General features: G+C 45.1%; 2 protein-coding genes across 3 annotated transcripts in view; both read left to right on the forward strand.

The window, feature by feature from the left end:
* Window positions 1-15,768: 15,768 nt before the first annotated feature.
* Window positions 15,769-22,392, forward strand: part of LOC126073473 (glutathione S-transferase Mu 4-like) — a 38,686-nt gene continuing 32,062 nt past the window's right edge. The window contains exon 1 of the mRNA XM_049880161.1: window positions 15,769-15,793. Coding sequence (XP_049736118.1) covers window positions 15,784-15,793 — 10 coding nt within the window. The 5' untranslated portion in view covers window positions 15,769-15,783. The remainder of the gene's footprint in view (window positions 15,794-22,392) is intronic.
* Window positions 15,803-20,780, forward strand: LOC126073477 (glutathione S-transferase Mu 1-like). 2 transcript variants are annotated; one of them, XM_049880166.1, is made up of 6 exons: window positions 15,803-16,262; window positions 16,534-16,615; window positions 16,723-16,823; window positions 17,664-17,759; window positions 17,845-17,955; window positions 19,958-20,780. In XM_049880166.1, exons 1-6 carry the CDS (start codon window positions 16,131-16,133, stop codon window positions 20,045-20,047), a joined length of 612 nt encoding a protein of 203 aa, XP_049736123.1. In that variant the 5' UTR covers window positions 15,803-16,130; the 3' UTR covers window positions 20,048-20,780. The 2 variants fall into 2 exon arrangements, with proteins under 2 accessions (XP_049736123.1, XP_049736124.1); XM_049880167.1 differs by having other exon boundaries at window positions 20,329-20,780.

Here is a 22,392-nt window from a genome sequence, read left to right on the forward strand (position 1 = left end):
CAACTTAAAGGATCTAAAGAAATGGGCAGACGACAGAGCCATTAGTAATCAGTTGGAATGTGACATTTTGCAGCTGAACTTTGATGGTATCGGGTGGCAGAACAATCACACTTGTATGTTCTGACCAAACCCCAAGTGCAGATGTTCTGTGTGTCTGGTCAAGGAGGCAGCACGTGCTGTAATGCAGCTCTCCCCACCCTGGCCCACAAGAGAATCCCCTAGAACCACCTGGGAGCTTTGAAAACATACTGATGCCACCACCCTCAGGGATGCTGACCTAACTGGTCTGTGATGGGGCCCCATATCAGTATTTTTTTAAAAGCTCTCCAGGTGATTCCAATGTGCAGACAAGGTTGAGAATTACTGCTTTTAAGTCAACAGCTGGGGCAAGGGCTAATTTTGGTTTTTCTTTAAAGTTATGCAGCCCATCCAGGGCAGATCCCTGATTTAGCCACCCAGGGATCATCTGTGTTTGTCTTTCCCACATGTTTTCATCTTCTTATTCTTAATGTAATCCATTTGAGCAACAGCTTTCACTGTTGTTGTTATTGTTAGGTGCCATCGAGTCAGTCCTGACTCATAGCGACCCTATGCACAACAGAACGAAACACTGCCCGGTCCTGTGCCATCCTTACAATCGTTGTTATGGTTGAGCTCATTGTTGCAGCCACTGTGTCAATCCACCTCGTTGAGGGTCTTCCTCCTTTCCACTGCCCCTGTACTCTGCCAAGGATGATGTCCTTCTCCAGGGACTGATGCCTCCTGACAACATGTCCAAAGTATATAAGACACAGTCTCGCCAACCTTGCCTCTAAGGAGCATTCTGGGCGCACTTCTTCCAAGACAGATTCGTTTGTTCTTTTGGCGGTCCATGGTATAATCAGTATTCTTTGCCAACACCACAATTCAAAGGCTTCAACTCTTCTTTGGTCTTCCTTATTCATTATCCAGCTTTCACATGCATATGATGTGATTGAAAATACCATGGCTCGGGTCAAGAGCACCTTAGTCTTCAAGGTGACATCTTTGCTCTTCAACACTTTGAAGAGGTCCCATGCAGCGGATTTGCCCAATGCAATGCGTCTTTTGATTTCTTGACTGCTGCTTCCATGGCTGTTGATTGTGGATCCTAGTAAAATGAAATCCTTGACAACTTCAATCTTTTCTCTGTTTATCATCATGTTGCTCATTGGTCCAGTTGTGAGGATTTTTGTTTTCTTTATGTTGAGATGTAATCCATACTGAAGGCTGTGGTCTTTGATCTTCATTAGTAAGTGCTTCAAGTCCTCTTCACTTTCAGCAAGCAAGGTTGTATCATCTGCATAACGCAGGTTGTTAATGGGTCTTCCTCCAATTCTGATACCCCGTTCTTCTTCATATAGTTCAGCTTCTCATATTATTTGTGCAGCATACAGATTAAATAGGTATGGTGAAAGAATACAACTCTGACGCACACCTTTCTTGACTTTAAACCAATCAGTATCCCCTTGTTCTGTCCGAACAACTGCCTCTTGATCTATGTAAAGGTTCCTCACAATGAGCACAATTAAGTGTTCTGGAATTCCCATTCTTCACAATGTTATCCATAGTTTGTTATGATCCACACAGTCGAATGCCTTTGCATTGTCAATAAAACACAGGTAAACATCCTTCTGGTATTCTCTGCTTTCAGCCAGGATCCATCTGACATCAACAATGATATCCCCGGTTCCACGTCCTCTTCTGAAACTGGCCTGAATTTCTGGCAGTTCCCTGTGGATATACTGCTGCAGCTGTTTTTGAATGATCTTCAGCAAAATTTTGCTTGCATGTGATATTAATGATTTTGTTCTATAATTTCCACATTCGGTTGGATCACCTTTCTTGGGAATAGGCATAAACATGGATCTCTTCCAACCAGTTGGCCAGGAAGCTGTCTTCCATATTTCTTGGCATAGACGAGTGAGTACCTCCAGCTCTGCATCTGTTTGTTGAAACATCTCAGTTGATATTCCATCAATTCCTGGAGCCTTGTTTTTCGCCAATGCCTTCAGAGCAGCTTGGACTTCTTCCTTCAGTGCCATCGGTTCCTGATCATATGCCACCTCTTGAAATGGCTGAATATCGACTAATTCTTTTTGGTACAATGACTCCGTGTATTCCTTCCGTCTTCTTTTGATGCTTCCTGTGTTGTTTAATATTTTCCCCATGGAATCTGTCACTACTGCAACTCGAGGCTAGAATTTTTTCTTCAGTTCTTTCAGCCGAGCATGTTCTTCCGTTTTGGTTTTCCATCTCCAGCTCTTTGCACATGTCATTATAATACTTTGTCTTCTCGAGAGGCCCTTTGAAATCTTCTGTTCAGTTCTTCTACTTCAACAATTCTTCCTTTTGCTTTAGCTGCTCGATGCTCAAGAGCAAGTTTCAGAGCCTCTTCTGACATCCATCTTGGTCTTTTCTTTCTTTTCAGTGACCTCTTGCTTTCTTCATGGATGATGTCCTTGATGTCATTCCACAACATGTCCGGTCTTCGGTCACTAGTGTTCAATGCGTCAAATCTATTCTTCAGATGGTCTCTAAATTCAGATGGGATATACTCAAGGTCCTATTTTGGCTCTCGTGGACTTGCTCTGATTATCTTCAGGTTCAGCTTGAACTTGCATATGAGCAAGTGATGGTCTGTTCCACAGTCGGCCCCTGGCCTTGTTCTGACTGATGATATTGAGCTTTTCCATCATCTCTTTCCACAGATGTAGTCGATTTGATTTCTGCGTGTTCCATCTGGCGAGGTCCAAGTGTATAGTTGCCGTTTATGTTGGTGAAAGAAGGTATTTGCAATGAAGAAGTCCTTGGTCTTGCAAAATTCTATCCTTCAGTCTTCAGCATTGTTTCTATCACCAAGGCCATATTTTCCAACTACGGATCCTTCTTCGTTTCCAACTTTCGCATTCCAATCACCAGTAATTATCAATGCATCTTGATTGCATGTTCGATCAATTTCAGACTGCAGCAGCTGATAAAAATCTGCTATTTCTTCATCTTTGCCCCTAGTAGTTAGCACATAAATTTGAACAATAGGCGTATTAACTGGTCTTCCTTGTAGGCATATGGATATTATCCTATCACTGAGAGCATCGTACTTCAGGATAGATCTTGAAACGTTCTTTTGGACAATGAATGCAACACCATTCCTCTTCAAGTTGTCATTCCCAGCATAGTAGACTGTATGATTGTCTGATTCGAAATGGCCAATACCAGTCCATTTCAGCTCACTAATGCCTAGGATATCAATGTTTATGCATTCGACTTCATTTTTGACGATTTCTAATTTTCCTAGATTCATACTTCATACATTTCAGGTTCCAATTATTAATGGATGTTTGCAGCTGTTTCTTCTCATTTTGAGTCACGCCACATCAGCAAATGAAGGTCCTGAAAGCTTGACTCCATCCACATCATTAAGGTGACTCTACTTTGAGGAGGCAGCTCTTCCCCAGTCATCTTTTGAGTGCCTTCCAACCTGGGGGGCTCATCTTCCAGCACTATATCAGACAATGTTCCACTGCTATTCATAAGGTTTTCACTGTCTAATGCTTTTCAGAAGTAGACTGTCGGGTCCTTCTTCCTAGTCTGTCTTAGTCCGGAAGCTCAGCTGAAACCTGTCCTCCATGGGTGACCCTGCTGGTATCTGAATACCGGTGGCATAGCTTCCAGCATCACAGCAACACACAAGCCCCGACAGTACGACAAACTGACAGACATGTGGGGGGCTTTCACTGTGTGTACTATAATTGGGTGGAACACTTCAGAGTTTGCAGATGCTTTTTTTTTTTTTAATTTTTATTGTGCTTTAAATGAAAGTTTACAAATCAAGTCAGTCTCTCATACAAAAATTTATATACAACTTGCTATATACTGCTAGTTGCTCTCCCCCTAATGAGACAGCACACTTCTTCCCTCTACTCTCTATTTTTATGTCCATTCAGCCAGCTTCTGACCACCTCTGCCCTCTCATGTCCCCTCCAGACAGGAGATGCCCACATTCTCTCATGCGTCTACTTGGTCCAAGAAGCTTCCCCTTTGCCAGTATCATTTTCTACCCCATAGTTCAGTCCAATCCCTGTCTGAAGAGTTGGCTTTGGGAATGGTTCCTGCCTTGTGCTAACAGAAGGTCTGGGGCCCATGATCTCAGGAGTCCTTCTAGTCTCAGTCAGACCATTAAGTCTGGTCTTTTTAAAAGAATTTGAGGTCTGCATCCCGCTGCTCTCCGGCTCCCTCAGGGGTTCTTTGTCGTGTTCCCTGTCAGGGCAGTCATGGGTTGCAACTGGGCACCATCTAGTTCTTAGGGTCTCAGGCTGATGTAGTCTCTGGTTTATGTGGCCCTTTCTGTCTTTTGGGCTCATAATTACCTTGTGTCTTTGGTGTTCTTCATTCTCCTTTGCTCCAGGTGGGTTGAGACAAATTCATGCATCTTAGATGGCCTCTTCCTAGTGTTTAAGACCCCAGTCGCTACTCTCCAAGGTGAGATGCAGAATGTTTTCTTAATAGATTTTATTATGCCAATTGACTTAGATGTTCCCTGAAACCATGGTCCCAAACCCCCACCGCTACTATGCTGGCCTTCAAAACGTTCAGTTTATTCAGGAAACTTCTTTGCTTTTTTTTAGTCCAGTTGTGCTGACCTCACCTGTATTGTGGCTTGTCTTTTCTTTCACCTAAAATAGTTCTCATCTGCTATCTAATTAGTAAAAAGCCCTCTCCCTCCCTCCCTCCCCGCTCTCGTAACCATCAAAGAATATTTTCTTCTCTGTTTCAACTATTTTTCAACTCCTTATAATAGTGGTCTCTTACAATATTTTTCCTTTTGCAACTGACTTATTTCACTCAGTATAATGCCTTCCAGATTCTTCCATGTTATGAAATGTTTCACTGATTCATCATTGTTCTTTATCAATGCGTAGTATTCCATTGTGTGAGTATACCATAGATTATTTATCCATTCATCTGTTGATGGGCACCTTCGTTGCTTCCATCTTTTTGCTATTGTAAACAGTGCTGCAGTGAACATGGGTGTGCATGTATCTGTTCATGTAAAAGCTCTTATTTCTCTAGGATATATTCCAAGGAGTGGGATTGCTGGATCATATGGTAGTTCTATTTCTAGTTTTTTAAGGAAGAACCAAATCGATCTCCAAAGTTGTTGTACCATTTTACATTCCCACCAGCAGTGTGTAAGTGTTCCAGTGTCTCCACAAACTCTCTAACGTTTATTATTTTGTGTTTTTGGATTAGTGCCAGCCTTGTTGGGGTGAGATGGAATATCATTGTAGTTTTGATTTGCATTTCTCTAATGGCTAATGATTGTGAGCATTTCCTCATGTATCTGTTAGCTACCTGAATGTCTTCTTTAGTGAAGTGCCTGTTCATATCCTTTGCACATTTTTAATTGGTTTATTTGTCTTTCTGTAGATGAGTTTTTGCAGTATCATGTAGATTTTAGAGATCAGACTCTAATTGGAAATGTCATAACTAAAAATTTTTTCCCAGTCTGCAGGTAATCTTTTTACTCTTTTGGTGAAGTCTTTGGATGAACATAGGTGTTTGATTTTTAGGGGTTCCCAGTTATCTAGTTTCTCCTCTGCATTGTTAGTAACGGTTTGTATACTGTTTATACCATATATTAGGGCCCTAGCGTTATCCCTATTTTTTCTTCCATGATCTTTATCGTTTTAGATTTTATATTTAGGTCTTTGTTCCATTTTGAGTTAGTTTTTGTGTACTGTGTGAGGTATGGATCTTGTTTCATTTTTTTGCACATAGATATCCAGTTATGCCAGCACCATTTGTTAAACAGACTGTCTTTTCCCCCTTTAACTGACTTTGGGCCTTTGTCAAATATCAGCTGCTCATATGTGGATGGATTTGTCTGGATTCTCAAGTCTGTTCCATTGGTCTGTGTCTGTTGTTCTAGTACCAGGCTGTTTTGACTATTGTGGTGGTATAGTAGGTTCTAAAATCAGGTAGAGTGAGGCCTCTCACTTCGTTCTTCTTTTTCAGGAATGCTTTACTTATCCAGGGCCTCTTTCCCTTCCATATACAGTTTGTGATTTGTTTTTCCATCTCATTGGAATTTGGATCAGAATTGCATTGTATCTATAGATAGCTTTTGGTAGAATAGACATTTTTACAATGTTGAGTCTTCCTATCCATGAGCAAGGTATGTTTTTCCGCTTATGTAGGTCTCCTTTGATTTCTTGCACTAGTGTCTTGTAGTTTTCTCTGTACAGGTCTTTTACGTCTCTGGTAAGATTTATTCCTAAGTATTTTATCTTCTTGGAGGCTACTGTAAATGGTATTGATTTGGTGATTTCCTCTTCGATGTTTGCTGGTGGAGAGGAATCCAACTGATTTTCGTATGTTTATCTTGTATCCTGATACTCTGCTGAACTCTTCTATTAGTTTCAGTAGTTTTCTTGAGAATTCCTTAGGGTTTTCTGTGTCTAAGATCACATTATCTGCAAATAGAGATACTTGTACTTCTTCCTTACCAACCAAAAAAAAAAAACAATCTGGATGCCCTTTATTTCTTTATCTAGCCTAATTGCTCTGGCTAGGGCCTCCGACACAATGTTGAATAAGGGTGGTGATAAAGGGCATCCTTGTCTGGTTCCCGATCTCAAGGGGAATGCTTTTAGACTCTCTCCGTTTAGTATGATGCTGGCTGTTGGCTTTGTCCTTTATAATGTCAAGGAATTTTCCTTCTACTCTATTTTCCTAAGAGTTTTTATCATGAATGGGTGTTGAACTTTGTCAAATGCCTTTTCTGCATCAGTTGATAGGATCATATGGTTCTTGTCTTTTGTTTTATTTATATGACAGATTACATTGTTTTTCTAATGTTGAACCATCCCTGCATACCTGGTATGAATTCCACGTAGTCATGATAAATTATTTTTTTTATATGTTGTTAAATTCTATGGGCTAGAATTTTGTTGAGAATTTTTGCATCTAAGTTCATGAGGAATATAGGTCTGTAATTTTCTTTTTTTGTGGTGTCTTTACCTGGTTTTGGTATCAGGGATATGCTGGCATCATAGAATGAGTTTGGGAGTATTCCATCCTCTACTATGCTGTGAAACACCTTTAGTAGTGGTGGTGCTAACTCTTCTCTGAAAGTTTGGTAGAACTCTGCGGTGCACCCATCCAGACCAGGGCTTTTTGTTGTTCTTGTTGGGAGTTTTGTAATTACCTTTTCAATCTCTTCTTTTGTTATGGGTTTATTTAGTTGTTCTACCTCTGTTTGTGTTAGTTTAGTGTGCTTCTAGAAATTCACCCATTTTTTCCTAGGTTTTCAAATTTGTTAGAGTACAATTTTTCGTAGTAATCTGATATGATTCTTTTAATTTCAGGTGGGTCTGTTGTGATATCACCCATCTCATTTCTCATTCAGGTTATTTGCTTCCTTTCCTGTTTTTCTTTTTTCAGTTTGGCCAATGGTTTACCAATTTTGCTAATTTTTTCAAAGAACCAGCTTTTGGTCTTGTTAACTCTTTCAATTGTTTTTCTATTCTCTATTTCATTTAATTCTGCTCTAATTTTTATTATCTGCTTTCTTCTGGTGCCCGAGGGTTTCTTTTGTTGCTATCTTTCTGTTTGTTCAAGTTGTAGGGATTTTGGCCCTTTCTTCTTTTTGGATGTGTGTGCATTTATTGATATAAATTGACCTCTGAGCACTGCTTTAGCTGTGTCCCGAAGGTTCTGATAGGAAATGTTTTCATTCTCATTGGATTCTACAAATTTTTTTATTCCATCCTTAATGTCTTCTATAACCCAGTCTTTTTTGAGTAGGGTATTTTCAGTTTCCAAGTGTTTGATTTCTTTTCCCTGCCTTTTCTGTTATTGATTTCTAGTTTTACGGCTTTATGGTCAGAGAAGATGCTTTGCAATATTTTGATGTTTTGGATTCTGCTATGGCTTGCTTTATCACCTAATATGTGGTCTATTCTAGAGAATATTCCATGTGAGTTGGAAAAGAAAGTATACTTGGCTGCTATTGGGCGGAGTGTTCTGTATATGTCTATGAGGTCAAGTTGGTTGATTGTGGCATTTAGATCTTCCGTGTCTTTATTGAGCTTCTTTCTGGATGTCTGTCCTTCACCAAAAGTCGTGTGTTGAAGTCTCCTACTATGCTTGTGGCGCTGTCTATCTCACTTTTCAATGCTGTTAGACTTTGTTTTATGTATCTTGCAGCCCTGTCATTGGGTGCATAAATATTTAATATGGTGATATCCTCTTGGTATATTGTCCCTTTAATCATTATATAGTGTCCTTCCTTATTCTTTGTGGTGGATTTAACTTTAAAGTCTATTTTGTCAGAAATTAATACTGCCACTCCTGCTCTTTTTTGATTGTTGTTTGCTTGATGAATGTTTTTCCTTTGAGTTTTAGTTTGTTTGTGTCTCTAAGTCTAAGGTGTGTCTCTTTTTAGGCAGCATATAGCCAAATCATGTTTTTTAAATCCATTCTGCCACTCTCTGTCTCTTCATTGGTGTATTTAGTCCATTTACATTCAGCGTAATTACGGATAGGTATGAGTTTAGTGCTGTCATCTTGATTTTTTTTGTGTGTGTGTTGTTGACAGTTTCTTTTTCCCACTTAATTTTTTGTGCTGAGTAGTTTATCTTTATGCATTGTCTTTTCCTCTTATTTGTTGTTTTTTGTTTGTTTGTTTCTGCTGAGTCTCTATTTTTTTCTTGTATATTATTTTGAAGAGTAGGATTGTTAGTCTCCTTCGTGGTTACCTTAATATTTACCACCATTTTTCTAAGTTGAAATCTAACTTTTATTTCTTTATATCACTTTGTCTTCCTCTCCATATGAAAAAAAAATATATTTCTTAGTCGCTCTTAATTGTTTTAATGTTGTCTTCTTTTACGTAATGACATCGCTGTTTCTCTGTTTTGTCCGTTTTTTATCTTAATTTATTTTGTGATTTCCCTGTCTGGATTGACGTCTGATTGCTCTGTCCAGTGCTCTAGTCTTGGGGTGATATCTGATATTGCTGATTTTCTAACCAGAGAACTCCTTTAGTATTTCGTGTAATTTTGGTTTGGTTTTTACAAATTTCCTAAGCTTCTGTTTATCTGGAAATGTCCTAATTTCACCTTCATATTTGAAAGACAGTTTTGATGGATATATGATTCTTAGCAGGCAATTTTTTTTCCTTCAATAATTTATATAAGTCATCTCATTGCCTTCTTGCCTGCATGGTTTCTGTCAGATAGTCCGAGCTTATTCTTATTGTCTCTCCTTGGTAGGTGACTTTTTGTTTATCCCTAGCCACACTTAAAATTCTCTCTTTCTCTTTGGTTTTGGCAAATTTGATTATGTCTTGGTGACTTTCTTTTAAGATCTAACTTATGTGGAGTTTGATGAGCATCTTGGATAGATATCTTCTCATCTTTCACGATATCAGGGAAGTTTTCTGCCAAAAAATCTTCAACAATTCTCTCTGTATTTGCTGTTATCCCTCCCTGTTCTGGCATTCCAATCACTCCTAGGTTATTTCTCTTGATAGAGTTCCACCTGATTCTTAGGGTTTCTTCCTTTTTCAAAATTCTTTTATCTGATTTTTCTTCAAATATATTGGTGCCAAGTGTTTTATCTTCAATCTCACACATTCTGCCTTCCACTTCCACAATTCTGCTCCTTTAACTTTCTATTGAGCTGTCTGATTCTACAGTTTTATTGCTAATCTTCTGAATTCCGATTGCTGTCTCTCTATGGATTCTTGCATCTTATTAAGTTTTTCATTATGTTCTTGAATAACCTTTTTAATTTCTTCAACTGCTTTATCTGTGTGTTCCTTGGCTTGTTCTGTGCATTGCCTGATCTCGTTCCTGATATCTTGAACAGTTCTGTATATTAATCTTTTGTATTCTGGGAAGGCTCCTTCATTCAGAAGATCCCTTGATTCTTTGTTTTGAAAGCTTGTTGAAGCTATCATGGACTGCTTTTTTATGTGATTTGATATTGACTGTTGTCTCCAAGCCATCTATAAGTTACTGTATTAGTTTATTTTATGTTTGCTTACTATATTCTAGCTTCTTGCTTTGTTTTGTTTCGATATGCCCAAATATGCTACTCAAGTGAGCTAGCTTGATTATTCTTGCCTTTGAAGCTCTAACGTCCTGTAACCAGTTCGCTAGAGCTGTTATCAGGTATATGAGCCTAGGAGTCCATTCACTTTTCTTGTATGGATTCAGCTCAGGTGTCCAGGTAGCTGGTCATCAAGTGTGCGGTACAGGCTCTGTCCTACAGTCTTAGATGGGCAGGGGTGATTGGTATAGGTACGGGTATCTCGTCGCAGCAGGGGGTCACACTCTGAACAAGGCAGGGGACTGACAACCATCCCCCAAGTGTCTGTGAGGAAAGAGTGTCTCTGTTCCCTACAGAGCACAGGTGGGTGGGTTCTGCAGACGGACCATGGGTGCCCAATTTTTTTGGTTGTAAGGACTGGGAGGTACCAGTTATCCTCGGACCCCTGTCGCAGATGGCTGGGTGACGTGAGTGGAGCCACCAATCCTTAGGCCTCTGATGTGGGTAGGTGAGGACCCTGTTTAATAGGCAAAGTGGTTTCAAACATCATACACCCACCTCTCCACCGGACAGTTGAAACAGTTGTAGTCTGCCAGCAAGAGCCTAGTCTCCTGAAATAGGCCCATACAGGTCCATGCAGGAGAGAAAGGTACTCAAAGTCCACGGACTGTTTATGCCTGGACAGGAGCCACTCCAGTCCTGAGCTCCCCAGGTTAGTGGAGCTGGCAGATTATCTTTTCCCCCAATTGTGAATTTATTCCTTCTCCAAGGCCAAGAGAATGGCTCAGAGCACTCAGCGGACCCAATCTCAGGCCAGGGAAATCAACAGCCACTAGAGCCAGCTTAGGGGCTGGCGGTACAGTAAAATATACACAAGTACTTAGCTTTTGCTGAGAGTGCCATTCTTCTCTCATTCTGGAGGTGTGAGTAGGCTGTGTGGCTGGCTGTTTCTCCCTAAGGAAACTGCGGCTGAAAGCTACCCCCAGCCTGCTGCAGTAGCTCCCAGGGATGGTGCCTGGGAGTTCCTGGCAATTCAGGTCTGGCGACTCCTCTCCACTTCTGAACTGTCTCTCCCTCCCCCTGCTGCTCAGTCCGTTTTCTAACTTTGCCTTTGATGTTCTGGGCCCCTAGATTGTCATAATCGTTTCACTTGTTTTTGGGGTTTTTGTTGTAAAGGGATCTCTGGAAGCATCTGACTACTCTGCCATCTTGGCCCCGCCTCCCTGTCCTTTTTTTTTTTTTTTTTAATGTTATGATATTGTCTGCTGTTTTCAGAACATTCAGTATTTTCTTCATTTATTGCTTGTAGATCTGTTTGTTTTGTCCTGCTTTTTTGTTTTATTTGGTTATTCTGAGCAGGTGGACTGTGCATTCCTTGTTGTTTGCTTGTCTGTGGTCAGAGTACTTTTCACCTCCTTCTCCAATGGGCAAGGCCAGTTGCTCAGCTATGGTGCAGCAGGGCAGGTCCAGCTGAAGGGGAGGGGCTGGGATGGGTTGTTTTTGGTACGAGGGCAAACACAGTGGGTTGGGAATCAGTGCCGGGCAGGTTCCAGTAGGCTGTGCCTGGGCTACTTGAGGGTGTGATGTTCAGCACACAGTGCAGGTAGGCAGGAAGGAGGGGGGGGGAGGTTGTGATGTGTGGAGCTAATACAGGTATGGGAAAGAGGAGAGAGAGAAGAGAGAAAAGAGAGCCAAAAAAAAAAAATAGTGCTAAGGGAGCTTGCCGTTGGAGTAGAGAGATGAGAAACAAGAAATAGAGAAAAACAAAAAGGAAGAAAAAGGGAAAAAGAAAGAAAAAATAACTAGACAAAAATTTGGAAAAAGAAAGAAAAGAAAAGCCTTCATGGGTCCCACCAGTGCAGCTACGAAGGCTGGAAGGGTGACTCCCAGACTGCACTGTATAGCCTGGCTAGAGGGAATATGGATGCCACACAGCTCCAGGTATTCAAGAAACAGAAAAAGAAGGTACGTTTAGAAAGTTAAGAACTGAGAAATGAAGACAGACAGAAAGGAAAAAAGAAAGAGAAAAGAAATGCCCCCAGGGGGTGCGCAGACTGGGGAAGTGGTTCCTAAACTATGCAGTGCAGCCCAGCTAGAAGGGGTTCCCAAGCCATGAAAAGAAAAAGAAAACAAGCATGCAAAACAAAGCAAAAAAAAAAAAAAAAAAAAGCCGCAGGGATCCCACCAGCATGGTGTCACGGGCTGGAGGAGTGGTTCCCCAGTCGAGGGCACTTCACATCCTTTCAAGAAGAAGCAAAGATGGCACATGGAGCCAGGTGTTGGAAAGGAAGGAACGGGAGGGGGTGGGAGGCACAGAAGAAACCAAAAGAAATGGAAAAAAGCAACACTAACAACTAACAAATGGCACTCAGGGATCCAGTCAGTGTGGGCAGGGCGAATCCAAACACCCTGGGGCCGAGGCAGTTGCCTTCTGGCCAAGAGACTGCAGCCTGTGGAAAGCAGAGGAGGCTGAATGGAGAGGGGAAGAATGATGGGGGTTAGGAAAGCATATATTGCTGGTTACTGGGTGCTCTGTCTCCTTCCGGGAATCTCGTGAAGCTGCTTTCCCGTACTGCCTGTCTGCTGATCTGCATTGTGGGTGAGGCTAATCCAAGCAGCGTAGATGCTGCACTTCCTCGCCAGCAGAGGCACCACAGCCAGCCAGGATGCCCAGAAGTAGAGCAGCAGAGGGAGGATGGGGGTGTTGGAAAGCGTGTATCGCTGGTTACTGCATGCTCTGTCTCCTGCTGGGAGCTCTGTGAAGCTGCTTTTCCATGCTCCCTGTCCATCAATCTCCCACAGGATTCCAAGATGGCAAATCCATGCTGCATTAGCTGATAGGGGAACTCTGCACATAGGTCTCCTCACTCTCTGTTCTCTGTCAGTTTCTTATTCCATTTGGTGTTTAACTGAGTTCTTTATGTCTTCATTTGACACTTCTAGTCCAAGAGTGATGTTTGTCTCTATTTTACTTAGTTTTTCAGACCTTTCCTGTGGAGGAACAATGTGGTGCTTCTGTCTATGGTGCTGTGTGGGCCAGAAGTCATTTCATTTCTTCTTATGGCAGATATTTTAAAAACTGACGGTTCTGTAGTTCCCCAACCTTGCCTTTTATTAACTGTAAACAATTTTCTTTTTTAAATTTCCTCTCATCTATTTTCATACATCCCTTAAATCTTGTAATATCCTTTAAGCAAAAGAAAATTAACTACAGGCTAAATTATTTCATGCTATCTTAGTTTTGAAATAATCTTCTGCCTTCAAAGAGAAAACTTGGTAGGTAGGACATTGTTCTTGTGGAGATTGTACCCTAGGCCACTGGTCACAAAGTGACTTCAAAGGCTACCTGAGGCATTCCTCTCAAATTACAAGTGAGGAAATAGGTTCAGGAGGTTCTTCACGTTTCATAAGACCACACATGAAATCAGGAGTCAGAGCCAGGGCTAGAATTCACAGGACTGGACATCTGAGGGTCTGTACCCTGTGCAATGCTGGGACCGTGGTGTCACTGTGCCACTGACTAGGTAGGCAGTCCTCCTGGCTCCACACTGGCCCTACCTCTCTCTGGCCTCCCTCAGCAGCAGGGCAGGCCTCTGGCCTCTCTGAGGCAACGCTCTTTCCTCCCTTGCTCACATGCCCTCTATGACCACTACTCTCACGTCACTGTACTGGTTTGGGGGCAGGTCAATGTGAGGGTCATCCAGCTGGCTGGCAGGACATTTCTGGGACTGTACTGCATACCCAGCCTCATTACTGGGTCTGATTCTTGGATTTAGATTCACATGATGGGCTGGAATGCTAATTGATGAATTTACAGTTGGTCCTTATAATCCTTTGCCAGATAACTGGAAAAGGGCAGGGTCCTTAACAGTCCATAAAAACACTGAAACCCCATTTCCTATTCTCTGTCCCTTGTGAGGCCTGTCACTCCCATTCACTGGTACTTTGTTCCTGTAGAGAACCCATCATGGAGTATCAGGACTCCCAAGTGAAGCCATCAACACGTTTTTGTCAAGCAGACTACCAAATTGTAAGTCAGCCAGACACAGGGTTGGAAAAACAGAAAGGTTTATTTACAGTTTGTATACTGGGAGGCACTCTGGTGACCTAAGGTTGCCAGCTCTCTGAACCAGGGCAAATTTGTTCTTTTCATAGGGAGTGACATATATATGCATGAACAGTGAGGGGAGGATCTTCAGCCTTGTGCTGCATGTGCAGTCCGCATAATTTTAGCAAACGAGTTTTTGTGCATGGCTCTAAAAATACTGCACACAGCCCTTAAAAAAAAGGGAGACGGCGCGCTATCACTCTAGGAAGGTCATATAGCCAGTAGATTCAAAGTCAGTGTGCCCCTGCCTTGGCCTCTTGTCAGGACAGAAGAAACTTGGGGATTGGACCAATCATGGTGAAGTGCTGTAAAAGCTGTAACAAAAATGTAACAAGAGTAGACTTTTCAGGAAAAACAACTATTATGGGATGGTTAATAACCCTTTCGAGACTGCCTGCTTCCCCACGAGCATTTCTGATTGGTCAGGAGTCCTTGGCCTTTGTTTCTTGTATACCAAAAAAACCAAACCCATTTCCGTGGAGTGGGTTCTGACTCTCAGTGACCCTACAGAACAAAGTAGAATTGCCCCATAGGATTTACAAGGAGCGCCTGGTAGATTCGAACCGCTGTCTTTTTTGGTTAGCAGCAGTTTAACTTTTAACCACTAGGCCCCAGGGCTCCCTGTTTCTTGTATAGGTACTGATTTAAACTCTGGTCTTAGAGAGGTCACATTTTGTCCTGAGTCAGGCAGCCTGAGCTTCACAGAGTCCTGGGGAACTCGGTACTGATGAGCAAAGGCTGAGCGAGTCCCTGAGGGAAGGGAGCAAGGAAGGTTGTAACTCTCGTTTTGGCTGTCTCCCCAAGCACACAGCAGTCTTCCCATAGACCTAGCAGAGGTCTGAACACCGGCAGCTGAAGCCACTGAGGGGTTCAGGGGTCCAGGCATCTTGGGCTTCTGTGCATCCAAACTTCTGCCACCCAACTCTTAGGGACTAGTGGCATAAACTGCATTGACTTTCTCAGACCCTCTGGGCCAGCGCTCAGAGCTCAAGGATCTCAGGCAGCTACACGTTATGAGTGGGTAGGGCAAGGGCAGGAGGCCGGGGTGGGGAGATGCGCTTTAGCACCGGGCAGGGGGCGGGGCCGAGCGTCGCAGATCGCCCCGCCCCTCTCCTGGCCTGGTAAAGTCTGACTTCAGCGCCTCTGTAGCAATCCCAAGATTTGAGGGAACCTTGCACTATGGCCATCATTTTGGGTTACTGGGACATTCGCAGGGTGATTGAGGCATCCGCCTGGGCAGATGTGAGGGGGGCACGGTGGCGAGGAAGGGCCGAGCCACTCAGGGAATGATTCTGGAAGATTCTTCTCTCGAGCTTTGCTGGAGCTGAGCCCCATCCTTCAGCCTGGCCCACTCCAGGCTGGGTACTTTGAGCCCAGAAGGGATGGGAGTGGGGCGTAGTGAGAGGCATATGGAGTGTGCACTGTGGAGTTTTCTCGCCTGCGTGAGGAGATGAGGGTGGCGCCGGCTTACCTGGAGATGAAGTCAGGCAGGCAGGATCCCGCCATCTCTGACCCCTTCCCCGTGCTCTCTCCCAGCTGGCGCGTGCAATCCACCTGCTTCTGGAATAGCAGATTCAAACTATGAGAAGAAGTACACGATGGGGGACGGTGATGGCACCCTTGCGTTGACCCCTTTGCCAACGAATGCTGATTTGGTAACAAGCAGCCCGTGTCCTGGCCACCTGTTGCCCTTCTCTGCAGGGCCTCCACCAGCTGGATCTGGGGCCTGCCCCTTCCTGGGACCTATTTGGCTGTGCAGCTGGCCTGCCAGCTCAGGATACTGGGAGGGAATTGCTGCCCCCACCCCTTATCAATATTTGGGATTGAGTTCTCCTTAGGGCTTGCCTAAGCCTTTTGTAAGCCTTTGTCCTGGGAGTGTGAGACTTAATGGTTCTGTCAGCTGCCAGATCCACCAGTCTCAGGGCACCTTGCAGTGACGCTTGGTATGGTTTCTGGGGATGGAATGTTGGACTACAAGGAGGTTTGTTTTCATTTCATCGATTCCACCATAGCTCCGGACTATGACAGAAGCCAGTGGCTGAATGAGAAATTCAAGCTGGGCCTGGACTTCCCCAATGTAGGTACAGGATGTGGGGGAGGGGGGGATTAAAAGGTGTCTCTTCCTCCATCTCCTTCCCCCAGCCTGGAGTTTTACTACCAGGTGCCTTCTGCTCCACCTCTTTCATTCCTCGTTCTCTTCAGTGCCTTTCTGTGGTGTTCCCTGTTCCAGATCACACATGCGCTGTACATACATTTATTTAGTGCCTACCATGGGCCAGGCCTTTCACAGGGGATGTGGGTGTTGGGGGGCCTGGTGGTACAACAGACCTGCCTGGTTTCCATTGCAGCTGCCCTACTTGATTGATGAGGCTCACAAGATCACCCAGAGTAACGCCATCCTGTGCTACATTGCCCGCAAGCACAACCTGTGTGAGTGGGGCTGGGGGCAAGCGCGGGGGCACAGGAGGCCAGGCGGCCATTCCCAGGGCTGGGCTGCATGGGATGCTGAGGGTGAGTGTCCGATGTGTGGGCTGCAGGTGGGGAGACAGAAGAGGAGAAGATCCGTGTGGACATTTTGGAGAACCAGCTTACAGACACCCATATGGAGCTGGCCAGGGTGTGCTACAGCCCTGACTTTGTGAGTTTCTGTTGGGCTGGGCCAGGGCAGGGTTTGAATCAGGAGATGAAATTCTTCGTTCTCATTTGTGCTTGTACTTTGTGCGGCTTGAACTCACTGAAGGTACAGATCCACCAGGCAGTCTCTTATACTGCTGATGGAGTGACCTTTATAACTGTTAATCTCTTCAAATGAAAACTCCAAATTAGTCCCCCCAGTTTTAGGATAAAGTCCACATTCCCTTCAGTGTGGATATTAAGTTTTTAAACAACACGTGTATCTTGTTTTCCCAGTGTCATCTTCTTAAAACTCACAGGGATTCACGTGTACCCCGATTATTAGCCACATAGTTGTTCACCACAGTCTTTCTCCAAGAATGCTTTCGGCTCCCTCCTTTCTTTCATTCTCTCAAATTCACCTCACTTTTCAGGAAACTACTAGAAAATCCCTTTCCTTCTTGTGCCAACCCAGGGATTAGAACTTCCCCTTCCTTCTTTGAGCTCTTGTAGTTTTTTCCTCCTGGAATTCCACCTGACATCTGAGGCAAGTGCTCAGCCAGATGCTTAGAGCATTCCTGGGTCTGACCCGATAGGTGGGTTGTTGGAGATCAGTGGTGACAGATTCAAAGACGGTATTATTTTCCTCTCTGCCTTCCCAGACCTCTTGCAGATGGGGTTGGTACCCAGTAGGAGTCTAATAAATGCTGGTTGGATTAAATAGAGGCCTGGATACTGGCCCAGTAGCAGTATAGGGAGGTTGGCAGTTCTCCCATGGCCAGCTGGGTTGTGGCAGCAGTGGGGGAGCTGCCTCTCTGCCCAGGTTGCAGGGTCTGAGGGTGGTGACAGCTGTTTTCTGTCCCAGGAGAAGCTAAAGCCGCAGTACTTGGAGGGGCTCCCTGACAAGATGAAGCTCTTTTCACAGTTCCTGGGGCAGCGGCCATGGTTTGCAGGGGACAAGGTAAAGGGGGAAGAGATGGGGACACAGGTTGTCATTTCTCCCAGATGATGGAGCTTCTCACTCACTCCTCCTTGGCTTTCTGCAGATCACCTTTTTAGGTATCTCTGCTTACGATGTCCTTGACTGGAACCGTATCTTTGAGCCTAAGTCCCTGGATGCATTCCCAAACCTGAAGGATTTCATGGCCTGCTTTCAGGTGATAATCCTGATGCTCCCTTCTCTTTGATGTTTCTCTTTCCTTCTCCATGACAGTTTCCTAGTTTTGGAGCTGAAAATAACAGTAACTAGCATTTATGGAGTATTGGCTTTATGCTACGACATGTGCTAAGCATTTACATATATTGTCCCAGCTTTAATGTTCACAACATAACTACAGGGTAGATAGAATTATCACCCCATTTTACAGAGAGGAATCTGGAGCTAAAGGGAGTAAGGAGTTGGCTCAAGGTCACAGAGCCAGTACAAACCGTGCTGGGCTTGTTGTCAGCTTCTATGAGCAATAGCCAGTGGCGCGCCTTCTCTAGTGCCAAAAAGGAAAGTTCGGGCCCTTTTCCTGCCTGAGTTTCACAGCCCAACAAAGTATGAGTGAGACAGAACGTGAGGAGTGAGTACGTAGCTGGCAGTAGTAGGGCTGAGACAAGGTAGAATTGCTAGTAAGTTCCAAAGACACAGACAGTATTTATACCTGATCTCCAGAAAGCTTTGTACCAATTCTATCCACATTGTGGGCAAGTTCTGAAGCTCCCAGATCTGTAGAGGTGCTGGGGTTTGAGTATTTGAGTATTTATGTGGGTGCTCCTTTGAAGGATTTCATCTTGAAGTGTTCTATGGTGGGACAGTGTCCTTCCCTCCACTCTTCTGTCCTTTCTGCTTCCCTATTGTCTTAAGCTTTTCCGTCTCTGAGATGGGTCAGTATCTTTAACTCATGTTCATTGATGGTCTCCTGTGGATGAGGCAGTGGGTCAGGCACAGTGGGGTCTGCAAAGATGGCCCTGCCCTGGATCCCACCCTCCAAGCTCAGTGTGGTTGGATAACTTCAGCCATAACAGGCATCGGGTGTGTGGTACCAGCTATGGTATAGGGGAACACAGCCTGGACCCCACCTTACAGCCAGTCATCCATCACACATGGTCAACTGGTTTGAGAGCAACCCAATATACTTGATTACAGGTTTGAGTATTTGAGGCAGTCGCCCAACAGGGTTTTCAGCTTAGAGTTCTTTTTTTTTTTACCCCTTCCCATCAGAGATCTGCTTTCTCGGCTAGTTCTCATCAACTTCTGGTACTGGGCCAAGCTGAACACCTTGGGGATGACACAGGAGCTAAGATGACTGTGAATGTTGGCTGTGAACTGGGGCCTTATGTTTAGGAAGTTCCAGATGTCTTTGAATGCTTTAAAAATTATCTATCCTGTTATGACAGCCCAGAACACATACCTGAGTGTCATTAGGGCTGGTCCTCTTAGCTTTTGTTTAGTAGGTTGGAGCACAGGGAGATTAGGCTCAGTTACTAGGTTGAGAAGCTTGGACACTCTACTGGCTTTGCTAGTCCCTTCCCCTTTCAATCTTCGTCCAGATTTGCTGACTCATTTGCCCAGATCTGGCCTCTTGCAGGCTGTATGGGTATGTTCTGAGCCCCTTTGTCCTGCTCTGTCTTCTTTTTTGTGTGAAAACCCTTTTCAACCGGGCATGCATCAGGAGCCTCCCTCTGCAAAAGGAGAATGTTGGTTACACTAGGAGTGAGATGTTCTCCTGTGAGGGAGGGGAAGGGAGAAAGCCCCCAGGACTGGGAAGAAATAGGCTGAATTTCAGCCCTCTCCCAGGTCTGGCTTGGTGAGCAGGGGGAAGGTGTTTAACTTCTGTGCACCTCAGTTTCCCTTTTGATAAATGGTACTAGTAGAATCTATCTCTCAATGTAATTGAGAGGATTTTCTCATCCTGTATTACTATCTCTAGTGGACATAAAGCACGTAGCACAGTGTAGGGTCTCCAAGATGGGAGCTGTCATTAAGATAAGAGATTACAGAAAATTGGAGTTAACAAATTATCCGGGAGCCACAGGAAGACTTCTATGCTCCATCACTTGCCCCACATAGAAGGACTGTGGCTGGTCCCCTGATATGGCTGTGCTTGCACAGAAAGTGTTAAGAGTCCTGACACGGAGCAGAATGAGCTCTGGCCTTCTTTTCCCCTCCCTAAGGGCCTGAGGAAGATCTCTGTCTATATGAAGTCCAGCCACTTCCGCCGAACGCCCATCTATATGAAGATGGCCACGTGGTGTAATAAGTAGGGTCCCATTATGCCAAGAGATGGGAGGAGGATCCAGCCCTGTACCTGCTGCCCCCGGGCATGGAGACCACACCATCTTTCCCCCATCCCCAGTACCAGCCTTCTTCTTTCTTTCCTTCTTTTTCACTCCATTCCCTTCCCCAGGGCCTTATTTACCCCCTTTTTTACCCCACTCAATCCCACCCAGTCTAGGCCCTTTAAGCCAGGACTTACCTTCAGCCAAGTCACCTCCCGACCTCTCTTGTCCTTGCACTGAAGCCAACCAGACTACTTTTCCCTCAGTGTCATGTTTCTGCAGAGGAGTCTCCTGGACCCCAGCCTGTAGGGCTCAGCCCTGAGCTCCCTGTTCTGCCTTGAGAGACCAGTATGGCTGGTGTGTGGGCCCTGCCCCAGCCCTGTGTGATCCCCAGATAAGAGCTGAGCTACACCTGCTGTGTTTTGTCCTCCTGGCTACTGGGACACAGGACTAACTCTGGTAATAATGGTGGTGGTTGACAGAGGGGGGTGTCCTCCCTTTGTCTTTTAGTGGGGCAATGGGGAAGGGACTGAGCAGTCCACAGGGTATGGGTTCCTGGGGGACTACCTCCTGTCACCCTCTCCTGGAAGTTTTCACTGATCCAGATGCCACTCCTCCTCTCTGCTCTCAAAATAAATCTCAACAGCACATATTCCACTGTATTGTAACTGTTGTTTTACTTGCCTTTTTTTTCTTTGCCCAGCTAGAGCATAAATTCATTGAGGTGATAATTCATGTCTTCTTTGACTTTTTGTGTCTGATATCTATCGCAGTGCTTAGCACACAGTGCGTATTTGTTAAAAATTTGAAATCTGAAAGAGTTCTCTCTAGTTAAGGGTCTGGAGAACTCTACAGTCCAGATAGGGATATAAAACTCTAGTTATAGCTATCTCTGCCATAGGAGATATGTAATAAATTTAAGAAGATTTTAAATCAACATGTCTGGAAGAATTAGCCACTAGCTCTCCTTGGCTTGAGTGGTAATAGGCTCTAGCTGCTGGTTGGAAAGCTTGATGTCAGAATGCCAGGACCTGTTTGCTAGACCAAGGTGTGGCAGATCTGGGTGGTCAGGAAGTGGTATGGGCCGTTTATAATAGGTCATCCACGAAGGAGCAGAACTCACTGTAGAACACCAGGGCTGAGCAGATTCCTCATACCATAGCTGGTTAGTGGAGTAGAGCCTTGTTTCAGCGCAGCCTTCATGCTTGGCCCATAGCAGAGAGACATTGTGGAGAAGAGTCTTACTGGGGTTTAGCCAGACGGTCACTGCTTATCCAGTGCAGTTTCTACAGTTATTAAATGAAAAAGAAACAATAGGCCTAACATTAAAAGCAGTTAAGAAGCAAGTGATTAATTAAAAAAGATAAAACTGGTAGAAAAAAGTTAATCAGGAGGCGGGGCCAAGATGGCGGACTAGGTGGACGCTACCGCAGATCCCTCTTGCAACAAAGACTCGGAAAAACAAGTGAATCGATCACATACATAACAATCTACGAACCCTGAACAACAAACACAGATTTAGAGACGGAGAGCAAACAAATACGGCGAGACAGCGATTGTTTTCAGAGCCAGGAGCCAGCGTACCAGTCAGGTGACTTTTGGAGCCCGATTTGGGGCAGAGCCCAGGGGGGCAGACGGCACAGACAAGGGGCCCAGCCCTAGCCCCCGAACTCATCCTGGGAGGGAGCCCAGCCAGTTTGCGTGGGCGGCGCAACGCGCCGGTGGGAGAAGTCCCCGGGAGGCAGTGACTGCTCTTGGAGCGGGGAGAGCAGCGTCCCAGTCGGGGAGCCGTCCCGCTGGGATTTTGGCGGGGAGCGGGCGTGGCGCGAGCGCAGGGAGCAGCTACACTCCCCTGAATTGACCCCGGGGGGCCCAGCCGTTCGCGCCGGAGGCGCCCACCCGGTTCGCACGAGCGGCGTGGCGGCGCAGCCGGTGGGAGAAGTCCCCGGGAGGCAATGGCTGGTCTTGGAGCGGGGAGAACGGCATCCCAGCCGGGACGCGCAGTCGCGGCGCAGGCGCGGGTAGCTGCTCCGCTCTCCTGAGCTGACCCCGGGGGGGGAGCCCACCCGGTTCGCGGGGGCAGCACGCGACGCGGCTGGCGAGACAGGGAGTCCCCAGGAGGCAGCGACTGATTTTGGAGTCGGGAGTGCACCGTCCCAGTAGGGGAGCCTTAACCTTGGGGGTGGGGCTGACAGCGGAGGATCTGACCGTGACGCCAGCGGGCCAGACCCCCAGGGGGCAATCTCCACACAGCCAGTACATATAGGCGACGTGCCCCACGGAAATCTCAGATATAATAGTCATTCCAAGCAAGACAAGCAACTCTGGCT

This window comes from Elephas maximus, chromosome 3, assembly GCF_024166365.1.
Source record: "Elephas maximus indicus isolate mEleMax1 chromosome 3, mEleMax1 primary haplotype, whole genome shotgun sequence".
In the NCBI taxonomy this organism is placed as follows: domain Eukaryota; kingdom Metazoa; phylum Chordata; class Mammalia; order Proboscidea; family Elephantidae; genus Elephas; species Elephas maximus.

Excerpts from the sequence above, each read along its gene's own strand:
- LOC126073477 (XM_049880166.1), top strand. The coding sequence starts at position 16,131 with ATGGTTTCTGGGGATGGAATGTTGGACTACAAGGAGGTTTGTTTTCAT. Across the intron at positions 16,616-16,722 it reads TGCCCGCAAGCACAACCTGT|GTGGGGAGACAGAAGAGGAG; the intron begins GTGAGTGGGGCT and ends TGTGGGCTGCAG. Across the intron at positions 16,824-17,663 it reads TGTGCTACAGCCCTGACTTT|GAGAAGCTAAAGCCGCAGTA; the intron begins GTGAGTTTCTGT and ends TTTCTGTCCCAG.